The sequence below is a fragment of the Apodemus sylvaticus genome, chromosome 10, assembly GCF_947179515.1.
Source record: "Apodemus sylvaticus chromosome 10, mApoSyl1.1, whole genome shotgun sequence".
NCBI classification, from domain to species: domain Eukaryota; kingdom Metazoa; phylum Chordata; class Mammalia; order Rodentia; family Muridae; genus Apodemus; species Apodemus sylvaticus.
This window is the reverse complement of record NC_067481.1, coordinates 37,442,410-37,469,709: the sequence shown is the minus strand read 5'-3', so window position 1 is coordinate 37,469,709 and position 27,300 is coordinate 37,442,410. Positions and strand designations below refer to the sequence as shown.

Here is a 27,300-nt window from a genome sequence, read left to right as displayed (position 1 = left end):
GACTTGAGGAGCTGACAGACTGTTTCTTTAGATGAGAAAAACTGAATGTAGAGAGTGAGGAGGCAGTAGATAGAGCAAAGGGAGAAATTTGTTCTGGATTTAAAGGTAAAATATATTAGATATTTTAACACATATAAAAAAATCAACTGTTTATGAGACTCATACTGTGGGCGAGATCAGGACTAGAGGCCCAGACTTGGGCTTTAGCAGTGCTGGGGATAATTCTCAACCCCACAGCTCTCAGACTGGGCAGCAACCACATATGAATACAAGGAATTAGTTGGGGGGAGGGATGGCCTAGTGGCTGAAGTGTTGGCTTGCACAAGTATGAGTACCTCTGAGCCACCGAGTCATCTCTTCAGCATCCTTGAGTTTACTAACTTTAAAATACCCTGACATAATAAAACATGTCTTTAATACAAAAAGACACTATGAACACAGACAGACAAAAATTCTTACTTGATGAGGTTATAGCACACATCTCGTAGGGGCTCATGGCTTTTCTTCCTTATATTACTGTTGATCAAACTATCTAGCTCATCCCGAGCAAACCTAAGCTGAACTTCTGTTACACTGTAGCTTGCTGATTCCCGAGCACAGTCTTCAATGTTATGAGCTTCATCTAAAATGACAACTTGTTCTTTCAGCTTTATATCCATCTGTAAGATAAAATAACTTTCTTTTTATTTGAAAAGAAATTTTAATTCCTAAAATTATTTATTTTATGTATATGAGTACACTGTAGTTCTCTTCAGACACACCAGAAGAGGGCATCGGATCCCATTACAGATGGTTGTGAGCCACCATGTGGGTACTAGAAATTGAACTCAGGACCTCTGGAAGAGCAGTCAGTGCTTTTAACCTCTGAGCCATCTCTAGCACCAAAATAATTTTCTATTAAAACATTTAATTAAGTGGATTTAATAGGTAAAAGATTTCATTTAAAAATTTACAATATAGGCCAATATTGCTTGTGCAGTTTCTATTAAGGAGTTGACACTCAAGCCTTAAAAATGTCAGAAACACTAACACACCCAGAGATACAATTCTACACCAGAGCCCACTACTTCTTACTCCAAAACACTTGGTAACCAATCTCTCAATGAAAATGTGCCTTTCAACTGAGCATGGATCACAGCACCACTGGCTACAGAGAAGGTATATACAACTGTACAAAAAGGAAGCATTCAGGAAAAAATTTAACATGATCATCAAACTGTGTGTGTGTGTGTGTGTGTGTGTGTGTGTGTGTGTGTGTGTGTGGTGTCGTGACTAAGCACAGGGCTTCATGCTTCTTATGTAAGCACTTTAACAAATGAGGATACATCTGTATCCCTGAATAGAAAATCTTTAGAAGAGAAACAAAAATACAGATTAAATAATTCTAAAACAACATACATGTTTGTCTCATTTCTGTCTGGTCTATGACTCTTCATTTTGAACACTTCTTCTCCAGCATGAACCTGGAAGATTACTAATCTGTAAATCAAATGACATCATGTTTCCTACAATAAGGGTAAAATAAAGCTCATAACCAGGCTCATCAGTTTAAGTATCCAATCTTCTGTGGCCAGAGACCAGATCAAATACAGTAATGGATATGCCATCCAAGCTGGGCCAAGCAGAGGGTCTGTTGGGATTAAAGCACGTTCATGTTCTTTTCTCCAGATTAGCTAATTGCTTGTGGTTGTTCTTGATCCCACATGAAAAGGACTTCCTGAGAACAAAGCTGTCACAATGAAGATAAAGCTGACTAATTCTATTAAAACTCTTTTCTTTTTTTTTTTATTCAATATATTTTTTTATTTACATTTCAAATGATTTCGCCCTTTCTGACTTCCCACTCCCTGAAGGACCCATAAGCCCTCTTCCCTCCCCCTGTTCCCCCATCCACCCCTTCCCACTTCCCTGTTCTGGTTTTGCCCTATACTGCTACATTGCGTCTTTCCATAACCAGGGGCCACTCCTCCGTTCTTCTTGGACATCATTTGATGTGTGGATTATGTTTTGGGTATTCCAATTTTCTAGGCTAATATCCACTTATTAGTGAGTGCATACCATGATTGATCTTTTGAGACTGGATTACCTCAGTATGATGTTCTCCAGCTCCATCCATATGTCTAAGAATTTCATGAATTCATTGTTTCTAATGGCTGAATAGTACTCCATTGTGTATATATACCACATTTTTTGTATCCATTCCTCCGTTGAGGGATACGTGGGTTCTTTCCAGCTGGCTATTATAAACAGGGCTGCTATGAACATAGTGGAGCATGTATCCTTATTACATGCTGGGGAATCCTCTGGGTATATGCCCAGGAGTGGTATAACAGGATCCTCCGGAAGTGATGTGTCCAGTTTTCTGAGGAACCACCAGACTGATTTCCAGAGTGGTTGTACCAATTTGCAACTCCACCAGCAGTGGAGGAGTGTTCCTCTTTCTCCACATCCTCGCCAACACCTGCTGTCTCCTGAGTTTTTAATCTCAGCCATTCTGACTGGTGTAAGGTGAAATCTCAGGGTTGTTTTGATTTGCATTTCCCCAATGACTAATGATGATGAGCATTTTTTAAGATGCTTCTGAGCCATCCGAAGCTCTTTGGGTGAAAATTCTTTGTTTAGCTCTGTACCCCATTTTTTAATAGGGTTATTTGGTTTTCTGGGGTCTAACTTCTTGAGTTCTTTGCATATATTGGATATTAGCCCTCTGTTGGATGTAGGGTTGGTGAAGATCTTTTCCCAGTTTGTTGGTTGCCAATTTGTCCTTTTGATGGTGTCCTTTGCCTTACAGAAACTTTGTAATTTTATGGGGTCCCATTTGTCAATTCTTGATCTTAGAGCATACACTATTGGTGTTCTGTTCGGGAACTTTCCCCCTGTACCGATGTCCTCAAGGGTCTTCCCCAGTTTCTTTTCTATTAGCTTCTGAGTGTCTGGCTTTATGTGGTGGGCCTTGATCCATTTGGAGTTGAGCTTAGTACAAGGAGATAAGGATGGATCCATTCGCATTCTTCTGCATGCTGACCTCCAGTTGAACCAGCACCATTTGCTGAAAAGGCTATCTTTTTTCCACTGGATGTTTTCAGCCCCTTTGTCGAGGATCAAGTGGCCATAGGTGTGTGGGTTCATTTCTGGATCTTCGATCCTATTCCATTGATTCGCCTGTCATTGTACCAACACCATGCAGTTTTTAACACTATTGCTCTGTAGTATTGCTTGAGGTCTGCGATACTGATTCCCCCAGAATTTCTTTTGTTGTTAAGAATAGTTTTAGCAATCCTGGGTTTTTTGTTATTCTAGATGAATTTGAGAATTGCTCTTTCTAACTCTATGAAGAACTGAGTTGGGATTTTGATGGGTATTGCGTTGACTCTGTATATTGCTTCTGGCAAAATGGCCATTTTAACTATATTAATCATGCCAATCCATGAGCATGGGAGATTTTTCCATTTTCTGAGGTCTTCTTCCATTTCCTTCTTCAGAGACTTTTGGGATAGGGGAAGATTGTCTACTCACAACTGCCTCAGTCCTTTTCTCATTCAGTACACATAATTTTTTGTTTGTATTCATCTTATGTATGAGCTTCCTTACTACTAATTTATTATAGGTAATGTGTTAATAATGTTTGTGAAGGATGAAAAAAATTTCTTTTCAAGTTGGGTTTGTGTAACTTGCAATTGAGAAGAATCCTGAGTAATAAAACACAGAAATTCTATTCATTACCAATAAATTATTCTGAGAAAGTAATAACATACACAGGTCTGGAAGAGCCTGAAAAAGAACTACAGAAGAACAGAAGTAGACTGAGTGTCAAAAGCAGAAATTCCAGTAGGCCAGGGGCAAGGCAGAGCACTGCTACAAGTGTGATCGGAGACACAGGAATCTCTGGGAGTCTCTCAGGTGCTCAAGGCCTAGGGATGGGAGCTTTAGTGAGGCTGAAGGGGCAGTTCTGTGCCAGACTATTGAGCATCTTAAAATGAAGCTTAGATATGGACCCTAACCCACAGCAAAGGAAGAAATCAATTTTTAAGTAAGGGAATGATAGAATAAAAGTAACATGAAGATTATCCTCACTAACATTGTTATATCTACACCACAACTGGATATATAACCAAAAGGTGTTCCACCATCCCACAAAGACACTTGTTCAACTTTATTCATAATAGCCAGAAACTGGAAACAACCTAGATGTCCCTCAATTGAAGAATGGATAAAGAAAATGGGGCACATCTATACAATGGAATATTATTCAGCTACTAAAAACAAAGGCATCATGCATTATACAGGCAAATGGATGGAACTTGACAATATCATCCTGAGGGAGATAATCCAGCCCCCAAAGGACAAGCATGATATGTACTCACTTATAGATATTAGCCATAAAATATAGGATGCCCATGCTACACTCCACAGAGCCCAAGAAGCTAAATAAGAAGGAATGCACAAGTGAGGATGCTTGAATTTCATTTAGAATAGGCAATAAAATAGTCATAAGAGGGGCTAGAGAGATGGCCCAAAGGTTAAGAGCATCGAATGCTCTTCTAGAGTTCAATTCCCAGCACCCACATAGTGGCTCACAACCATCTGTAATGAGATTTGATGCTCTCTTTTGGTGTGTTAGTATACATGCATGCTGAACACTATACACATGATAAGGAAATAAACAAATCTTTAAAAATAGTCATAAGGGGCAGATAGGAGGGAACTGGCTAGGAGAGAGGATGGGAAGTAATGGGGGGAGGATGTTCAGCATCAGGTAGGGGGAGGGACAAGAGAGATGTCCAACCAATTACTGCCCCAACTTGAGACTCATCCCATGGGCAAGCACCAACCCTTGGCATTATTAATGATACTCTGTTATGCTTGCAGACAGGAGTGTAGCATAACTGTCCTCTAAGAGTCTCCACCCAGCAGCTGACTCAGACAGATGCAGATACCCACAGCCAAACAGTGGATGGTGCTTGGGGATTCTATGGAAGAATTGGAGGAAGGATTGAGGTATGAAGGATAGAGGGGATAGGATCTCCACAGGAAGACCATCTGAGTCAACTAACCTGGACCTTTGGGGCTCTCAGAGTCTGAACCACCAACCAAAGAACATACACCGGCGGAACCTCAGCCTCCCCGCATATACATAGCAGATGTGCAGCTTGGTCTTCATGTGGGTGTGGACCAACTGGAGCAGACGCTATTCCAAAAGCTGTTGCCTGTCTCTGGGATATGCTCTACTAGCTAGGCTGCCTTATCTGGCCTCTGAGTATGATGTGCCTAGCCTTGCAGAAACTTGATGTGCCAGCATGGGGGAATACCTGGGAAGGGAGGCCCACCTGCTCAGAGGAGAAGAGGAGGAAGGATGGGAGAAAAGATTGTGGGAGGGGGTAAATGGGAGGGGGCAGTGAGTCGGATGTAAAGGGAATTTAAAAAAATGAGCTAACAAATAGAAGGTACAGTAGCAGAGGTTAGTGGTATGGTAGCAAATAAAATGCCTAATTGAGGTTGGAGAGATGGCTCTGTGTATAAGAGCACTTGCTGCTCTTCTAGAGGATCTGCATTCAATTCCCAACAACCATATGAGGGCTCAAAACCGTCTATACCTTTAGTTCATGGGGAGGTCTAACACCTTCTTCTGGACCTTGGGCACCTCACACATGTTTTGCACAGGCATATACATTCAGGCAAACCAATACACATAAAATAAAAAAAATTAAATGAAATATCAAAAAAATGTAAGTGCCTATTAATTTTGAGCTTTAAAAACTGGAGCTACAGCTTTGATTGAGCTGGTAGAGTACTTGCCTAACATGGATTAAACCCTGAGTTGGACTGCTAGAACTGCAAGGCCTGAGTGTGGCAGCTTGCACATGCAAGCCCAGCACTTAGATAGTAGAAGCAGGATGATCAAGGTCATCCTCAGCTACATAACAAGTTCAAGGCTAATTTACTGGGGTATATGAAATCCTGTCCTAAAGATAAAACAAACCAAAACAACCCTGGAACAGAAAAAAGGAGCAGAAAGCTAACATGAGCTGTACAGTCACACCCAAATAGAACAGTAACTGGCTACACCTGTTTACTCTTCATCTTAGGCTATAGTAATTATAATAAGATTTGGGCAAACAAATAAAACTTAAAGTTCATTACGAAAAAAATTTACAATGCACAACTTTCATAGTACATATATAAGCTCTTGAAGATAGCTTCCCCCCACCCAGAGAAATGTTTTAAAATAATTCTTAACTTTGCCAGGTGGTAGTGGCACAGATCTTTGATCTCAGTACTCAGGAGGCAGAGGCAGGTAGATCTCTGAGTTCAAGTCCAACCTGGTGTATAGAGCGAGTTCTAGGACAGCCAGGGATACACAGAGAAACCCTGTCTCAAAAATCAAACAAACAAACCAACAAACAAACAACTCTTAACTTCATGAGGGGAGAGAACAATGGTTATATTACGGTCTTATATGGGAACAATTTTGTGCCACAGGGGACATATAGCAGTATCTAGAGATACCTTATGGTAACAACTGTGAGGATTCGATTGGCATCTCAGAGACAAAACCAGAGATACCGCTCAATATCACAAAGCAGACAGCCCAGCACAACCAAGATTCCTCCAGCCCAATGTGACTCAGTCAAGCCTGGGTTTAAAAGTCACCTCTTAATTCACCTTTGAACATGATTTTTGGTACTCTGTTTATGTACATTCAGTACAAAGGGGAAAAAGACAAAACATCCAGAAGCTTTTCCATTCATCACTGATCTCAGTAAGCAGTAACTTCTAATTTCTATATATACTCACACTTTCCCTTATTTGTGGGTCTAAGAGGTAGTTGTAGGGACAAAAAACTATGTCAGCATCATCTATCAGTTCTCGAGCTGTATAGTATGGACAAGCTTTCAGTTTCCTCCCGAGGCTGACAAGGTCTTCTATGTCCCAGGCTTTGGGCATCCCCTGAAGATACTGCAGTGTCTGCTGATTACTAATTTTATGAACACCATGATAGAAATAGCAAGACTTCCCCTGAAAATAGACATAAGTGATATGTGAACCAACTTTGGAATTGAAGGAGTAAAATAAGATTATCTCAGAACTTAAAAAACATGACTAAAAACAAATGCCAATACTTTATAGGGAAAATAAATACTTCCATATTTATAATCAGAATCATATCTTCCAGCCAAAACCCAGGGATCTCACTATGTTCCCCATATTGACCTTGAACTACTTGGCTCAGGTGATCCTCCTGTCTCATGGAGCTGGAATTACAGGCCATATTCAAAACCATTTAAAGAAATTATAGTAATTGTTTCAGAATGAGAGAGAACTTAAAATACAAAATAAACTTGAGAAAAGTATTCTTAAATTGTTTGTGGTAGCCATGACATTAGCCATAGCATTTCTGAAATGATGAACAAGGCAATGGCAGCTCTTGTTGCTTTTAGAATAGAATTAGGATGCTGGGTGGTGGTACAGATGCCTTTAATAATCCCAGTATTCAGGAGGCAGAGGCAGGCAGACCTCTCTAAGTTCAAGGCCAACTTGGTCTAGGACAGTGAGTTCTAGAACAGCCAGGGGCTATGCAGAGAAACCCTGTCTGGAAAAATAAGAAAACAAACAAGCAGAATTAGGTGAAGGGAATAGGGAGAAAATTTCATGTCCCTTTTCAAATTTAAGCCATGTGACAATATTGGAAGTAAGAAAACAAGGAAGGGAGAGGAGGGGGGAAAGAAAGAAGAAAGACTATCTTGAGGGAAAAATAAAAGATGATTACAATAAAGTTCACTAAATATAGGAGTATCCCCAAGATTCAAAATTATATTATTCAGTCCCCATCTTTCCCCATTTTAAAGGTAGAAAAATCTGTTTTAACTTGTACTTTTTATAGTTTCTATTAAGGTATAACATTTCTTTGAATGGATATTCTTGTTTGTGTGGTACTGGATATTGCATCTAGGGTCTCACATATTCTAGATTAGTACTCAACCACTGAGTCACAATCTCCAGTCCTTGTATCATACAAGATGTCCAACGATAATCCCTATTTTTTGATGATATCTATTAATGTCTTTGTTATTATGTTATCAGAAGTAAAACAATTATTTTAAGTATTAATAAAAAATTAAAATTTTAATACTCACCTGAAGTATGAAAGTCATATATGAACATAAACTGTATAAAAAGGGGGCAAGAGAGATGTCTCAGTAGTTAAAAGCACTCACTGTTCTTGCAGAAGACCTGGGTTTGGTTCACAGCACACATGGCAACTCATAACTACCTTAACTCTTGTTCCAGGGCACCTGATGCCTTTTCTGGCCTCCATGTAGTGTGCATGCAGGCTCATCACATATACATACATTTTAAAAAGAAATTAAAAAAATGTATAAAATCAGCCCATCATGGTGGCCAGCAACTATAATGCAAGTACCTGGGAGGCTGAGGCAGTAAGGCAGTAAGTAGGTCTATCTGAGCACCACAGCAATTTTCCAACTAACATGAATAATTAGGTAAATGAATAAAATGTATGAAACTAATAGTCATATCACAAAAAATTTAACAAAGGTTTAAGCTTTGAATAATGGGCAATTTGCCAAACCCTCAAAATTCTTTTATATTAATAGTATAATACTGTTTTATATTATTAATAATTTTTATTATCAATGTCACTATAAAGGGCAGAATTTAATAGCAAACAAAACAAAAAAACCCAAAAATCCAAGCCAAAACAAAAAATTCTGTAACTAAACTCATCTTCTATGATTAATAGCACAATGTTAAGTAAATTTATACAAAAGATATACCCTTATAAGGCTGGGAATGTTAGTACATGCCTTTAACCTCTACACTCGGAGGTAGAAGCAAGTGATCTTTTGAGAGGGCCAGCCTGGTCTACAGACTGAGTTCCAGGCCAGCCAAAGCTACATAATGAGACCTTGTCTCAAAATGAACAAACAAATGATATACCCTTCTGAGTGAGTGGATTACTTGCTAGGTTCTCTAACGATGTTATAATGAGAAAAATATGCATTGAATGTATAAAGTAGAGTATACTTAAGATTATGTAAAGTGTTCTTGCTCAAAGAATAAATATGTACATACTCTAGCAAATAATCATGTTTTATTTTTAAATATTCTGGCAAGATAAACATACAACTTTACAGTGGTTTCCTTGGAGTACAGAGGACGCTGGACAACAGGATTCCTCATCTTGGGCCAGCTTTGACTCTTTTATCCATGTACTTTATTTTCTTTTTGAGGTGAGGGAAAGCAGGATCTTATTATGTAGCCCAGGTTAGCCTTCATTTGAATCCTCCTGTATGAGTCTCCATGGGCTGGGATTATAGTTGTGCACCACAGTGCCAAGACTTTATTTATTTATTTGTTTGTTTATCATTATTTTACAGGTATGTGTTGCCTGCAAGTATGTATGTGCACTGCATGCATTTCTGGTGCCCAGAGAGGGTATCTGATTCCCTAAAACCTGATTTACAGACATTTGTGAGTTGCCATGTGGGTGTTGGAAATTGAACCCTGATCCTCTGGAAGAATAGCAAGTACTCTTAACTTCTGAGCCCTCCTTCCAACTGCTTCATTTGAATTTTTTAAAAATAAGATGATCTATATTTAAATATCTTTTAAAGAATTGGCATTTATGGCTCAACTTTAATTTTCTTTTCTCACTTGAAATAAAAAATTAATTTTAACAGACAGATGCCTATCTTTCCAGTATGGAGGCACTTTAAAAGAAGCAGTGAACAAAAGCACATGTCCTTCAGATCAAGCCAAATAATCAGAAAGTTTACACTTGAAGGGCTCTTAGAACGACAGCTCTGCGCAGGCTGATAGTGCAGCCAAAGGCGCATCCCTTTTAGCCCTGTAACAGAACCCAGAAGGAAGTCTGCTGGCTGGAGCGTTATCACACTTTAAACTCCTTTCCCTCAGTGCTGGTTATCTATTTATCACTTTGCTTTGGTAAATCAGCCATAGCAAGCATAGACACCTATGGTGACTTTGTAATTGGCCCTCATTACAATACCAAATTACTCTGAGAGCTTGGGAACAAGGAAAAGAACCACCATGTACACCAAGAAGCTAAGTGCTTTGACATGGAGCTAGGATATAGCAAGCCACAAGCAACCATCACTAATATTCAAAAACAAAATACATGTTCATTTTGAGCCAATAAAAAATTCTGAGCATTCAAGTTTACTATTTTTTACATGACTCGAACTTGAAAATAAAGATAAAATGCAGGATTCTAGAATATTATACAAAAGACTGCCTTAAATTTTTAATTGCTTTCGACAATATATTTTAACTTATGTATTTCCTACAAATGCATAATTTGTCAAGAACAAGTGAAAAGAGACTTAATGGCAGCCAGCATTTGAGTTTAGCAAAGCAATTAGCAGCTCACAAAAAACGACTTAAACGCGGTAATCAGTTTTTCTGGAGTACCTTTAAAGCATAAACAGTGAAGAGATTCCACACAATTCTTCAGTTAATGAAAAAGAACATGAATGGCAACAAATGTGACTACAGAATTTCAAGAGTGATTTTGATTAAGTCTATATTCTCTTCCTTACTCTGAACAAGTCACTCAAGCTTGTCCATAGAACCTCTTATACTAACTATACAGTCTCTTCTACCACAAAGCTAAACAGCTGTTAAAATGTCATGAATAGGCCTAAAACACCTGAGTAAACTCTCTAAAGCACTGAGAAAGAAAGAACAATGAAACATAATTTATTCATATTCTGTGGTAGGGGGTGAACATCAGTGAAAAAACTCTTGGGACTCTGACTCACAGTCTTCTATGTAGAGTCAACTCTGATAAAATAACAGACAAAAAATTTTCAAAATATATTATTGCTCACTTTATATACTGGTTCACTGAATATTTCTGAGTATAATCTCATACTTACAACTTCAATTTTTAAGCACATTAGCTACACTAATATAGACTCCCAAAATAATACTGCCTAGAATTAAAAAGGTATTTACAAAAGCATCTTATGGTAGTGTACCTGTCTTAAATTCATACCACACCTATTTCCCTAGAAAAACTTAAGATCATGTATGACATTGTTTTAAACTTAATAATCTCATATAATTTTTTGAAAAAATATGTACTAATTAAAATTATAAATTAGAATAATCATGTATTTCAATATTAAAAATTTCAGAATTTGTTCAGTTTAAACTATACTTAAATATATATAATATGCTAGTTAGATCTAATTAGATAAGATTCTTAAAACATCTTTACCCCTTCATCTGACATCATCCATGATCAACTATTTTTGGTAGAGGGATTTAAAAGAAAAAATATTATATCTGAATACAACAGAAATTAATAAGTTTTAAAACCAAATTCTATTAGTTTAAATGTGAGTCAAGATTTTCTTATGGCAAAATATTTTTTCCAAAAATATCAAAGCCAGGAATTAATTTGATTTTCATATTACTCCATGGTCACTAAAAAATACATAGAACATGTATCAAGAAATTTGAATCTTTTCAGCCTTATTTTTTTCTCTTTAAATCAAAGTAATTTTACTCACATGTTTCCCATCCAGCAATTCCATGCACTTTTCATTTCTGTTGAAGTTTCCCACTACTTCAGGATGAACACAGGTGTGATCCCTGCTGGAAAGAATAGTCATCGGGACCCCTGAATAAGCCGTCTTACGGAGCTCTCTAGTAATCTGAGCAATCTGCTTGTGTGTTCGTGTCCCAAAATAAATTTTAGGTCTCTTGGATTGTCCCCCGTGATCTTTCTTAACAGTCTTTGCAGATTCTTCGTTATTTCCTTGTTTGGCAGAACAAGAGCACCTGGAACAAAGGCCATCAGGCTGAAACAAGGAAAGAAAACAGAAGTTGTCTAGGCCACCGCGGCAAACATTGTAACATCTCTCAGAATGAATCACAATAGTCCAAGACACTTTCAGATATTACAGTCTAAATCTACCACTGAAGAAACTGTGCCTCATATACAAATTAGTCCTCTATCGTCTCAAACTCAGAAAGTCTTTCCACACCTACATTCTCTCTGACATATCATACTGACTCTTCAATTCCAAATGTTTAAAGTACATTTTAACCCTTCTCTTTTATAATTTATCGTTTTTAAATGATATGACAGATTGAAAAATCATCAGTTTATCTTGGGTCTCATGTGAACTTGTGACATTATAGAACTGATAATTTTTCTCACAGCACAGCTCAAATATGCTACATGTTTAAAAAAGGCATTTGAGAGATGGTTAACAAAAGAACAGATATAACAAGCTGAATCTTAAGCATCACTACAAAGAGTAAAGAAAATTATTCTCTAGCAAAGGCAAGAAAATGAATGCAAAAAATATCAACATTTTACAGTGAGTGAAAACAGGCTGCTTTCATGGAACAAGTATGCCTGAAATCCAATTACATGTGTGAAATGAAAACCCACCAGAAAGCTGTTACCAAAATAACTCATACTGGACAAGCTCACTAGCTAATTCAGTATTATAAATTAAATCATGTAAATGTCTCTTTAAATACAGCAATGAAATCTCAAGAATACAGTCTACAATTTACCTGATTTTAATTCCTGCTTCCAAATTCTGCCCATGCCTTTTTTTTTTTGCAAGTTTAATGCTATGAGAATTCACAAATTCTTAATAAACACTCCCTTCAAAGCTCTCATTCCTCCACCAAATGAGACAGAATGAAGCTTCATGTAAGAGAAATGTAGTGAAACAGTCACTGGTAGGGAAAAGGTAAGCAGCACAACCATTTAAAAGAATTTACACTGGAAATATTCGGTTTTGTAGAACAAATACTCTACTTACTGCATTAAAAAAATTGTAATCAGTAAGATTAGCCTTCATAAACAAATGATAAGTCATAGTATGTTACACCACAATACTGGAGATCAAGCTGTCTTTTAGCCTCAGTTCAGTGGAAAAGCAAGTTCAAATTACTCCTAGTCTCACTCAACCTTGTCCACCATTAAATATTACAATACATGATAGAATGGATGTAAATGTGACCCTTCTGGGGCTGTCACTCACTAGGATAAAAGGTTCACTGATGTGCCAAATAAACATTCAGTCAAAGCAGATAACGTTACAGTCATGCTGGAATTGTTACATTCCCCTCTCCGGTTGCCAGTAACAGCAGATTTCATTACAGAGTGCTGCCACATTAAATAGCCAGTTCCAAATATCCTGCCTTCTATATTGAATAATTACTTATTCACTGAAAGGATAAAAGAAGAGTTATGAATGGGGCCCTTGTCAACAGCGAAGCAGGAAACAGCTGACGTGTGGTTTATATTACATATGTTGCAATATCTAACAACTTATACTCACAGAGAAAATGGAATGCAAATTATATCATGATATTTGCACTGAATTCTTTTTTAGTTTCTACAGCAATCACTTTAATTAACATACTAAAAACTAAGGTAATTGCGAGTACAGAATTAGTTTACTTTTTCATACCTTCAGACTTTTTACTCAATTATTCTATTTCTCTTCCTATAATGCTGTTGAATTTACTTGACTATTAGACTGTTAGGACTCATTAAATCATTGTGTTCTATATGGATACATTATACAGAACCCTAATGGTAATTCATTAAAATGGCTCTCAAGGCTTAGAAAACTTTTTGAGAGAACACTTTCCAACATTAATTTCACTTAATATTTACTACCAACTTCTTTTAAGTTCACCTTTTTCCTGACTCCCTCTCAAAAAACAAGGTGCAGAAATATATAAATCAACTATTACAAATGCCTTCGTATTTAATTTACAGATCTTCACATATATATGAACATATTTTTCATATAAAATATTTTCAAACAAACACTACCATATAGTTCTACTTGCTATTTTATATTCATATTTTTAAATGTTAAGATGGGTGAATTTGGCATTAATAAATCAGTTCTCATCTTTAAATGCTACGTAGTAGCTCTACTGACAAAAGTTCATGATTAAAAAAATTTAAACAGAATAGATTTAGATACCACCAATTTTTTACACCATTAATTCAGAAAAGTATAAACCATGGATATTTTCATATGAAATATGTTTTGTTTGTTAATTTTTAAAGTGATCTGAAATAATTCTGTATCCATGAATTCAAGGTAGATGCCTTAAGACAGTTTTCAGTTGGGAGTTAGACAAGGAAAGCATAAGGCTGAAATTACAACAGTCGTGTGTCTTGTTCCTATGTAGTCCGGAGGTCACTACTTAAGGATGTAAGAGAATGTCTCAAGATGGAAAAGCAGCATGACATGAGAATGGAAGCTCTTCAATAAGCATTTAGCTAATAACAAAAGGGGCTGCTTGAACCTTCAACCCTGAAAGAATACGTAAGATAGGATCTAAATAATAGCAATGACAGGAGATCAGAACACTCCTTGACTGTGAATAAGCTACTACTTATTCTATGGCCCCTTTCTGAAACCTTTGGACTTGGGAGTATTGAAGCAATCAGATGAATGAAAATAACTTAGCAGCCTCATTGCCTATTTCTCCTGTTAATAGATTTATGTTTCATGGAATGGTTGCTTTTGCCTATGATCTTTCAATTTATAGAAATTCTGTTTTTAAATAGTTAAAATAAATTTTAAAACTATAAACTCTCATCCAGTGTATTGAAGGCCAGCAGGCCTGTTCTCCAAAACTTATCAACTCTATGGCCTTTAAATGTCAATAAGTTATGATCAAGCTCTGTAAAAGTGGCTTCCTCTTCACACCTAGAAACTGTCTTTACTTAAACAGAAGACTAGAAAACCCATGATCTACAGCAGCAAAAGTGCAGTGTTATTTAAAGAAAAACACAGGAGACACCTGTGGACGGGACAGAACTGACCTGCTAAAAAATTCCTTTCAATTCTTGGCTAACACTGTTCTTAGGGAGTTAGAAACCAAGAATTATTAGAAAAAATTTCACATGTTTAATAATTTCTAGTTCCTTTCTTGTCCTATTGGCCAAAGATACACCTAAATTCTTTGAAAGGATGAAGGGTTACAAGTTTGATTATGAGAGAAAGGCCAGCTGCTGAGTCTTTCCACTATTCCTTGTGAGGAGCAGTTCCAAGTGCAGCACTAAAACACCAGCTGCTTAAGAACCACAGCTCCCTGCAAACTTCCCAACACACCCCTTTAAAACAGTGTGCCTAACCACTTGAAAAATATAATGAGTAAGGCCATGAAATTCTAGAAAAAGAAAATTAGGAAATAGAAATTAATGTCACTGTCAACAGTGAGGCAGGAAACAAACAGCATTAGCTGGTGCCACATATACTGAAATATCTAACAACAGGATCACAGAGAAATGGGAAGCAAACTATATCATGATATTTTAATTGAATTCATCAAGTTACACTAATACTCTGTGTACTGCAGAACTTCTAAAAGGAGACTATAGATTGAATAGTCTTTGAATAAAGCAGAACAAAAAGAGCATATTTACTATGAACAAAACAAATCTTAAACACAGTGTGGTGGCACACACTGGTTATCCAGCACTTGGGGAATGTAAGCAGGAGTTATCAGCAGTTCAAGGGTATCCTCAGCTACATAGCAAGATCGAAGACAGTCTGGATTGAAACTCAGTCTGAAAATGTATGTGCACTTGCAGATTCTGTCTGTCTGTCTGTTCCTCTGTCTGTCTGTCTCTCTCTCTCTCTTTCTCCCACCCCCCCTCTCTCATACACACACACACACACACACACACACACACACACACACATACACACACGAAAGGAAAAGCAAACTCTATGGAGGAGACTAAATTAAAGAAAATAGTAACCCCATTTCCCTAATTTCCCAGATATACAATTATTTTGTCTCACCACAGCTTCCTTAAGGACAATAGCTCACATTTCTTTACATAACACATTCATTGAGTGTGGAAGTATAACCTAAACTGTTTCACTTGGAGGACTATGACTCAGTGTCCCAAAACAAACTACTATAGCCTAATATCACATTTTAAAAGTCTGATAAATATGTTGTAAGTCCTAATTTAAAGTGGCTTAAATATGATAAATATACTTCAAAAACCAAATAAATGATTAGCTTTTTAAAGCAAAAGCACAGGATAATTTACTATTCTTTGAAGTTAAAACAAAGAATAGGTGGTGTTTGCAGCAGTTTTGATGTGGGTAACACATGCATATCCTAAGAGGTTCAATAGTAATAACTACCACTTGTTAAAGCTGTCCCTGCACGAGGCACTCCACATGCAGTATCACATTCCGTCCATCTATTCAGTCAAGAAACATTAGAACTCCTGGTCCCACCAAGCCAAGTAGAAGACAATCACAAGGGCCACCCAACCTCATCTACAAAAAAGGCTTCTCTCTTTACTTGCCTTACAGGGCCAGTTTGGAGAGTTTATCAATGCTAGTTTCATGAATTACAGAACTGTTTCCAGTTTGTTCGATGTGCATTATTTTTCTGATGCAATTACAAAATGTTCCTAAAGATAAATTATGATTTAAAGTATACAGCTCATAAAAATTATTTAAACTTACATTTAAATTAGACATTGTCTATCAAGATCCATGATAAGTATAACAAAAGAGTAGAAGAGAAGGATTGTTCAATTAATAGACTCTTTACAGAGAGTCAGGAAACATTTTTTCACCAGCAAATGGTTTTCATCAAGGGTTAGAGAATAAATATTGCAGGTTTTGAAGGCTATAAGGTCATTGCTCCTATAATTTAAAAAAAAAAAGTCCATGTGATTCAAATGTGAGTAAGGTTTTCTGTTTTTGGGGGTTTTGTTTGTTTTACTAAGGCAGGGTCTCACTTTGTAGCCCAGGCTAGCACTGAGCTCTCTCTTTGAAACCCAAAAAGGTTCCAAACTTGATCCTTTTTGTCAGCCTCTAGAATGCTGACATTATAGAAACACACTACTCTCCCCCTTAGAAAAGGATATATTTATTCATTTGTTTGCTTAGTGTTATTTTATATGCATATATGTATATGCATCACATGTGTGCCTACTGCCTAGGGAGGTCAGAGGAGGTCATCTGATCCCCTGGAACCAGAGTTATGGAGGGTTATGAGCTGCCATGTGGTGCTGGGAATTGAACTTGAATGCTCTGCAAGAACAAGTGCTCTTAATTGCTGAGCTATTTCTCTAGTCCTGGGAAAGGTTTTTTAAAAAACAATAAACCAATAGCAAAAATAAGTAAAAGCATGATCTCATTAATATGGAAAAACTTCTGTTTAAAAAGACATCTTTCTGAGGCCCTTGGATGCCTACACCTCGACAATCCCACTTACTCCAGAAGCTGAGGCAGGAGGAGTCCAACCTGATCCAAAGCTAACTCGGTCACTCAGCAGGACTTTCTCTCAAAGCAAAACTCTACAGGTACTGTAGTTCAGTGGTAGAGTAGCTGCACAGTTCAACACACAACACCCAGAATTACAAAAAGAAAAGCAGCAGCAGAAGAACAACAACAAGAAGATGCCTCCCTAGGTAAATAAGGTAAAAGGAAGGCAGTGAGTAAGAAAAAATATTTGCAATGAATAAAAATAAGTAAAGGTATCTAAAATATGAATTGTGATAAATATACTTAAAAAGGCAAACCTAGTAGAAGAAAGAAATTGGGAAATGACACTAGAGGAAAGTGGAAAGGCCAATGAGTACTTGAAAACATTAACAACATAATGCTTAGCCCATCTCAGTAATTAGGAAAATGCTAATTAAAACCACAATTTCCCAGCACTAGGGAGGCAGAAGCAGGCAGATGTCTGAGTTTGATGCCAACCTGGTCTACAGAGTGAGTTCTAGGACAGCCAGGACTACAACTAACCAACCAAAACAAAACAAAACAAAAAAAAAAATTGAAATTTCCCCTTTACACCCACCAGACTGGGTGTTGGAAAGAGTGTGAAATAGCTCTCATAAGGGATAAATACACACACAAACTGGCAGATCTACTTTGGAAAACACAGTGAAATCATATAGTGGAAAACACTAATGTAATCAAAGATACACAAATTCTTTGGGGGCTTGAGAGATGGCTCAGTGGTTACAGTGTTTGCTGTTCTTCCAGAGAACCTGAATTTGGTTCCCAGCACCCACACTGGTTGGCTCACAATGGCCTGTAACTCCAGATCCAGAGATCTAATACCCTCTCTTAGCCTCTCTGCACACACTGAATCCACACACAGACAAACATGCATACATGCAATTAAAAATAAATCTTTAATAATTTTAGACCCAGCATGAGACCACCAGTACATATGTTAGATAAATCGTTAAATATGGAGACAGTTACAAAAGGGATATGATATGTCCCATTGTTTTTTGTTTTGTGAGCCAAGGTATTTACTCTGTAGAAGCTGGCCTGGAACTCACTACTGGCATAGGCTGGCCTCAAATTCATAGCAGTCTTCCTGACTTGGCCTCCCTAGTGCTGAGGTATGAACCACCATGTCCAACCTCATTGTTTTAGTAGTGAGGAAAATATGTTACATCTTTCAATAGAATAAACAATTAATAAGGGTTTCCCCAACCAATGAAAAACATATAAAAATGAACTATAACATGTATAAACATATAACATAGCAACTTGAGAATAACCTCAATGTAACTCTCCAAAGATACCAAGTAAATCAAAGGTAGGAATAAAAATATGAAATTTTTGCTTTGTTTTTACAAGACAGGGTCTCTCTGTGTGGCCCCAGCAGTCCTGTAACTTACTCTGTAGACCAGGCTCGTCTTGTATTTACAGTTTCCTGCTTCTGTCTCCCTAGTGTTGGGACTAACAGTATGCACCACCAACACCTGGCAAAATATGAAAGTTTTAGGTAGAGAAGAGGAAAGACGACTACAGTAAACAATCACAGGGAAACAATATATCTAAAAGAGATCTGGGGGGGCGGGGTGGGTAACTCAGTGGATAGAGTACTTGCCTAGCATGGACTTGCCTAGCATGGACAAAACTCTAGTCCCAACCTCCAGCACACACATCTGTAACTGTACAACTTGGAAAGTATAGGCAGGAGGATCAGAATTTTAAGGTAAACCTGAGGAATGTTTGGTTTTGTTTTGTTTGAGTGATTCATGTGTGTGTGTGTGTGTGTGTGTGTGTGTGTGTGTCTGTCTGTCTGTCTGTCCTGAGACATGGTTTCACTGAGTGGCCCTGACTGACCTGGAAGTCACTATGTAACTCAAACTCAGAGATCCTCCTGCCTCTGCCCTACAAGCAGTAGGATTAAAGGTATGGAATACCTATGCTGGGCCTAGAAAATTAGTTTTTAAAATAGTGATTGCATAACTGTTATCAGGTGCTCAAAAGGGATTATGACTAATTTGGGTGAGGGAGGGCTTTAGTTTACAATTTTTCAGATTTAACAGTGGAAATGAAACAGCAACAGCATTTTCTTGACAACCAACTTGGCCAAACACATTTGTTCTAGACAGGAATAAAAAAAGTGATAGTCAAGATAAGATAACTGCTTTTAAACCCACCTCGGTTTTACTATCCATTCATTACCTAATATAACATAAGGCTAAGAAAACTTGAGATCAGGCAGTGGTGGCGCACGCCTTTAATCCCAGCACTTGGGAGGCAGAGACAGGTGGATTTCTGAGTTTGAGGCCAGCCTGGTCTACGGAGTGAGTTCCAGGACAGCCAAGGCTACACAGAGAAACCCTGTCTCAAAAAACAAACAAAAAACAAAAAACAAAACAAAAAAACTTGAGATGTGTTCCCATTGGATTTTATTTTCTATTTTCTACTGTCAAAAAGACAATCAAAAGGCATTCTTCAAGTCATTGCAAAATCCACAATAAATATAAAGGTCAAGCTCAAAACCTTAAATTTAACTAAATGAAAATACAGAAACATACAGGAGGACCAGGACCAGGAAAATGATGGAAACATGCAGTGGCTGCAGTGTGGGTATGGGGAATCTCTAGGAAATCCCAGAGACCTGGGATGGGGGAGGCTCCAAGAACTCAATGTGGTTGGCCTTAGCCGAAATGCCCAACAGTGGGGATATGGAGCCTGAAGAGACCACCTCCAGTAGCCAGACAGGACCCCCAGTGGTGGTGTGAGGCTACCAACTCACCTACAAAATTTTCAACACAAAAGTGCTCTGGTCTAGAGGAAATACAGGGATAAAAATGGAGCAGAGACTGGAGGAATGAATGATAATTGACTGGCCTAACTTGGGATTCATCATGAGTGGGCACCAATCCCTGACACGATTACTGATGCCATGTTGTGCTTGCAGACAGGAGCCTAGCATGGCTGTCGTCTGAGAGGTCTATGAGCAGCTGACTGAAACAGATGCAGATATCCACAGCCAAGCATGGGACGGAGGTTGGGGACCCCTATGGAAGAGTTAGGGTAAGGAGTGAAACAACTAACTAAACGATGGCAACCCCATAGGAAGACCAAAAGTATCAACTAACCGGGACCCCTGGGAACTCTCAGAGACTAAGCCACCAACCAAAGAGCACACCTGGGCTGATCGGAGGCCCCTGGCACGTGTGTAACAGAGGACTACCTTGTCTGGCCTCAGTAGGAGAAGATGCACCAAATCCTGTAGTGAATTGATGTCCCAGGAAGGTATATGGGGGAGAGGGGTAGCATTTGGGATTAAATAAATAATTAATTTTAAAAGAAAAATAACAGCGAAAAAGAAAGTACAGAAACATTTTGGGTTTTTTTAGATTTATTTTTTTATCTGTATGTGTTTATGAATATATGCCACGTATGTGTGGGCAACTGAGGAGGGCCTGAAAATGGTGACTTTAAACTAGAGTTACAGGCTGTTGTGACCTGCCTGAGGTTGGTATTGGAGTTACAGGCTGTTGTGACCTGCCTGATGTTGGTATTGGAAAGTGAGCTCTGAAAGGCCAGGAAGCATCCTTAACCACTGAGCCATCTCTCCAGCCCTGCCCTGCTTTTATTAAATGTTTTCTTTGATAATTTCACTCATGTACATCACACACCTGGTTATTCTTGTCCCCTACTTTCCCCCATCTCCCTTTCACCCTGGCAGACCCTCCCTAGAAGCCTCTCTCACACTCAGGGCTGTGTTTTGTGATTGCTTCAGTTTAACCAGGGCCGGCTGTGTGACCATGGGTTTACTGCAAAAAGCCACACATATAAAGAGCCATTAGTATAAGGCCAATTAACATAGAATTATAATACAAACTGTGAGGCATAAAAAGAAGGATTACTGTTAACTTTATCAACCATTTGCTGCTTTCTACGCCATCTAAACAGATTCCAAATGCCTGTTGTACAAAATCTCACATAAGCATACACTTCAATAAGATAGTGTGACGTAACTATACCTTTTCAATCATTCTTTAAAAAAAAAAATTAGACAGTAGTACTCCGTTGCCAGCTTCATGATTAAACTGCACAAAGCAGCTGTTTATCCACTCACAGCAACCAGCAGGTGAACCTGATTCAATATTTATCACAGGCTTTCACAGATCACTGCTAACCAAGCAAACGTTTTAATTAAGTTGGAACTTGCTTCAAAGAGCTCATTCAAGATGTCAATCAGCAGGTATGGGATCAGATACAGTGTCAGGTGAGAGTGTGTAATACAAATCCACAACTTTCTTCATCCCATCTCTGTAAATTAGCCTGCTCTAAAGTTCAGACTCTGATTGTGACAGACTGCCAGTCTCCTGGAATGTGTAACTGAAGTCACTCAAATTCTATTGTGAAGGTTGTAAGCAATATGTTAAACTGCAATGGGCTAGCACATTAAGACAGATCCTTTTCACGGTTGTTTTTTGATACCGTAAGTGTTTGTTACCTTACGCTCCACTTACTGTTTACTTTCTTGCCTAGTGTAAATGGAAATTCCTCAACACAGTTGCCCTAGTTTCTGAAGTCTTGTTTCAGTAGAATTAATCAAAAAGATCCAAAGTAGGATAATTTTTATCTAATTTTACATAAGAAAAATTCATGCAATAAGGAGTCTCGCTTTAATAAACATTCCACAAAGACTTACCTGTTATAATGCAAAACTCTTCCTGATAGCACTAGATGCAGACTTACTTACAGCAGTAAGTCTGAAAAAGTAATGAGCCCCACAAAGCCTAAGTGGCTTCGTGAGGTTTATTGAAAAAAAAAAATAAAAAGCTGGTATAGTCTGTAATCCCAGCATGCAGGAAACTGGCAAAAAGATTCCAAATTCAAAGCCATCTTGGAATACATAACCAGAAATGATATCAAAAAGCCTGACATGGCAGTGCACACCTATAATCCCAGCATTGGGGAATAAATAGCAAGATGATCAGGAATTCAGGGCCAGGCTGGATACATTAGATCTTATCTAAAAAGAAAATGAAAAAGGACGGGGAAGTGACATTTCTCAACTCACCACTTTGCAACTCTCATAACTGATTGCATGGCTCAGACAAGCTGCCTAAGTGAATGTTAAAACCATTGGATGAGAGATGGCTCAGTGGTTAAAAAAATCACTAGCTAATTTTCCAGAGGACTGGAGTTTAATTCCCAGCACCCATATGGCAGCTCACACTGTCTGTAACTCCAGTCCCAGGGGATCTAACACCCTTACACAGACGTACAACAGGAAAAACACCAATACAAATAAAGTTAAAAATAAATTATTTTTAAAAATCATTGGGTTAGCTAGGTCTGGTGACCCACACCTCTAATCCAAGATGAGTTTGAGTCCAGCTTGGATTATGTAGTGAGTTCCAGGACAGCAAAAACTGTATAGTGAGACCCTGTCTCAAATAACCACCACCAATAACAAAGAAATTATTGAATAAAAAGCTGGTGGGGCAGCCTGGCAGTGGTGGCACATGCCTGTAATCCCAGCACTTTGGGAGGCAGAGGCAAGCGGATTCTGAGTTTGAGGCCAGCCTGGTCTACAGAGTGAGTTCCAGGACAGCCAGGGCTAAACAGAGAAACCCTGTCTCGAAAAAACCAAATCCAAAAAACCAAAAGAAAAAAAAAAGAAAGAAAGAAAGAAAGAAAGAAAGAAAGAAAGAAAGAAAGAAAGAAAGAAAGAAGGAAGGAAGGAAGGAAGGAAGGAAGGAAGGAAGGAAGGAAGGAAGGAAGGAAGGAAGGAAGGAAGGAAGGAAGGAAGGAAGGAAGGAAGGAAGGAAGGAAGAAAGAAAGAAAGAAAGAAAGAAAGAAAGAAAGAAAGAAAGAAAGAAAGAAAGAAAAAAAGAAAGAGAGAGAGAGAGAGAGAGAAAAGCTGGTGGGGAACAATATAGTCACATAGTTTCAAAGATCACTTGTGAGACTGGAGAGATGGTTCATTAGCCAACTGCAAGTGCTGCTCTTGCAGAGGATCTAAGTTTGGTTCCCAGAACCACACTGGGTGGTTATGACCACTTATAACTCCAGTTATAAGGTATCTGACATACTCTTCTGGCCTTCTCAGACACTAGCACATGGTGCGCATACATACTTGTAAGCACGCATATATAAACATGAAATAAATAAATAGCCATGTGTGTGGTGCCACATGCTTTTAATCCCAGCACGGGAGGCAAAGGTAGATAGATTGATGACTGTGAGTTTGAAGCCAGCCTGGTCCATATAGCAAGTTCTAGACTAGCCAGGAATCCATAGGAAGGCCCTGCTATAAAATAAAGACTTTTAAAAAGTCACCCAGGGATTAATCAGCAATTATGAAAGTTTTAACCAAGTGGTTAAATTCAGCATCAACAGTGTTGAAATAAGCCAAATATTTATGCTTAAACTTCAAACACTTAGGAAAGCTAAGACAGAAACATCAAGTTTGAAACCGTCCTAGACTACACAGTGAGGTCTGACCTCAAAACAATAAAAAACAATGGTGAGACAAAGTGTCTCATATGCATCCTGACACATGTAATAAACCTAGTTGAGTTCATCTTGATTGTAGAGCCAACAATCAAGGCTGGGATATAGATCAGCATTTGCTTAGCATAGGCAAGACATGCTCAATACCTATCAAAATATAGGAAAACACAAACAAGGCCTGAGAAAGAACATGTAAAGAGAAAAATGATAAAGACACAAAACATTTACATGTACATGGTTGAACAAACTGCACATTTATGATATATACACCTCTACATTTCAAAAGTACTTAAAAATACTACCCCTCAAGACTGGAAGTGATTTTTATTTTCTACTTTATAATATTTGGGTACTATATATTTTTTCTGTTTGAGTGTTTTACCTGCATATATGTATGTACACCACTGCATGCAGGAGCCTGCAGAGAACAGAATAGGGCATCAGATCTCTTGGAACTGAAGTTTCGAGCCTCCATATAGGTACTGAGAATGAAACCTGCATTCTCTGCAAGGATCACAAGTGCTCTTAACTGCTGAGCCTCTCTCAAAGGCCCATTTTGGTATTTTTCAGACTTTTTCAATGAATCGTTTTAAATTAAATAAGGAAGCAATATGATGCTATTAACTCATTTTGTACACACTGACCAAAATGCTATCAACAGAACTTACACAAAGTCATTTTGTGGGCTGGGGAGGTGGTTTAGGTGATTTTCAAGCATGAGGACCTAGGTCTGACCCCTAGAGCCCACATAATGAAGCTGAAGGGCACATATAATCCCAGTTCTGGGATGAGGAGAACATGACCACTAGGATTCACTAAGCAGCCAGCATGGTCTAATCTGAGCACTCCAAGACAATGAAGACACCCTGTCTCAATAATCAAGGTGGATGACATCAAACAAATGCACACATGCACACACATCTGCAGGTGCACACATGCACACACACAACACACATTGTTTTGCTTCTATCATGGACAGTGAAAATTAGTTGTCATCATCTACACACAAACCTCTAACACGGTGCCTTTCCCAACAGAATTTTCTCTAATGATAGATAGTCTGATATCTGACTATTCAACAGACTTGCCATTGCCCAGATAAGAACACAGAGCACTTAAAAAGTAATTAGTGTAACTAAGTGAAGTTTAATTAACTGAAGCGGCCAGTTGTTATCCTAGCCAGCTTTCCTAGACTGAGCACAAACCACTGAAATAATGTTTGTGAAAACAGTCAAAAAAGATATCCCTGGTGATCTGTGTCTTTTTGTTGTAACAACAGACTGGGAATAAGTTCATTCCTTTAAATAGCAATGGACATAGGCTATAGCCTGTTGCAGCAAGTGCATTAGCACAACCCAGCTGAGTTGTCCTTGGTCTCTTAGACCTGTAAAGGTTGTCGGCTTTAAATTGGCATATGCTTCATCGGCACTTATAGACTTGTTCTGGTGTCAAATTTTAATCAGTAAAAACGATGCTCAGCAGATGCACTTAACATAAAATTCTGAACTCTTAACATCTTGTTCTTTCTTAAGTCAGCCTATTGAATACTGCTTCTTTCAGTACTGGGTTTGTCAGGACAGCATTGCTTCTTTCATTATGAGCAAACCTCCAAGTAGTGTGTCCACACTAACAGAGATAGATACCTTTAATACACGATCAAGATCTGCATGTCCGCTTTATGGGGAGCTTTTCCATATATAACAGAACTTCAACGGTTTATCTTTGTTTCCTCACCTCTCAGGTGGCAGTCTCCCATCTACTCTCTAACAGCCCCAGTCCTCATGCTATGAATATAAATGCTTCCTTTTTTGCTTATTACTGTGACTCACAGGAATATTTCCGACAACAACAAATATGTATGCCACATAGTGAAGAAAACAGTGAGTGATGCAATAGGCTCTTGGCCCCATGTCGAGTCTCAGAAGGAATCTGACATTTGTGCACTGCCCTCCACCTGCCAGTTTATTAGGCTTTGTGGGTGTGCTTGTTTGGGACAATGTGGGTACACATGAAAAAGATGTATCACAGCTGAAGAGATATAGCACAAGGAATATCATGTTCCCTCCTACACTGTGCCCTGCAAACGCTGATCCAGCTGTGGTCCTGTTTTGTTTCCTTGTCTTTCATGTCCTTTATTAACTCACACACATTCACTTGTCTTCTAGTTCACTGAAGCAGGAAGTCAGATAAGATTGTCCATACGTCTGTCAAAGCCACTGGCCATGAAGAAGGGCACTCTCAACCAAGGTGATTGATATTGTCATCTTCATGTACGTTATAGGATTTTAGGACGAGTGAACTAAGCATCTTTTTCATAAGCTCATTCTTCTTATAAGTGGTATATGACCATAAAGTCTCCAGACAAAATAGGACAAAATGTCCTTTTGGATGTTGTAGTCAAAGTACATTTATTCTCCAGCAAAGATCAGCCTTTGCTGATCAAGAAAAATTCCCTCTTTATCCTGGATCTTGGCCTTTGGTCTTCTTGTAAGTTTTTTTGCAAAAATTTGCCTCTTGAGCTAGAGAGGTGGCTCAACCATGAACACTGCTTTCTGCTCTTCCACAGGACACAGGTTTGATCACTAATACCCATGCTGTACTGTTCACAACTGCCTGCAACTCCAGTTCCAGGGATCTGACTCCCTCTTCTGGCCTTCACAGGCACATGCATACACATGGTACACATTCACACAAACAGACAAATAAATTAGAATAAAAGCTAAATCTTAAAAAAAGAAATCTACCTTCACACACTTGGTGGCACACACCTTTTAATCCAAGCATTCAAAAGGCAGAGTTAGACAGATCTCTGAAATAACTTCTGGCTTCAATAACTAAGACTGAAATAAACTGCAACAAGAGTTGGCAATATTTTCTCTAAAGGGCAAAGAGTGAAGACTCTAGGCTGCATGGGCTGTAGAGCCTCCTCGACTCCTTTTATTCTATATTGCTCTATCTGAGATAGTCTCATTATGTGCCAGGTTGGCCTAGACTCTGTAGATGAAGAACAAAGTATAACAGATAATGCCTAGTAGGTTTCAAACTATTCCAAAACACATACACACAAACCAGTTAACAAGAGGAAAAATATCTTTATAGCAACAGGTATCAAACTACCCAATAGTTTCATCCTGTCACAGCTATTGGCACATACAAAAAATTATATCAAAATCCATGTGCCAAAATAAGCTAGTAAAAAAATCAGAACTAAGTCTTTACTATGACCATAATGTAATAGAATTTTTAAAAAGCTATGAATTGTAATTTAATGAAAAAAGTATATGTATTATATATACTAAAATGTAAAAAATAACCACAAATTCCTGGTGCTTTCTCAATATTAACCAACGCTTCTCACAAAACAAAACCCACTCCTTATATTTGTTCTTTTTTTTTTTTAAGATTTATTTATTATATGTAAGTACACTGTAGCTGTCTTCAGACACTCCAGAAGAAGGTGTCAGATTTCATTACAGATGGTTGTGAGCCA

The 27,300-nt window shown here is 38.2% G+C and overlaps 1 protein-coding gene across 5 annotated transcripts in view; it reads right to left on the bottom strand.

Moving 5' to 3' along the window:
* The window catches only part of Brip1 (BRCA1 interacting helicase 1), a 145,222-nt gene that overhangs the window by 92,949 nt on the left and 24,973 nt on the right, over positions 1-27,300 (bottom strand). For 4 of the 5 annotated variants that reach the window (XM_052195126.1, XM_052195128.1, XM_052195129.1 and 1 more), the window contains 4 exons: positions 18,716-18,799; positions 11,559-11,849; positions 6,796-7,017; positions 460-659 (listed from right to left, as the gene is read on the bottom strand). In XM_052195126.1, the coding sequence (XP_052051086.1) occupies positions 460-659; positions 6,796-7,017; positions 11,559-11,849; positions 18,716-18,799 (797 nt within the window). The remainder of the gene's footprint in view (positions 1-459; positions 660-6,795; positions 7,018-11,558; positions 11,850-18,715; positions 18,800-27,300) is intronic. The other variant, XM_052195130.1, reaches the window with a different exon arrangement.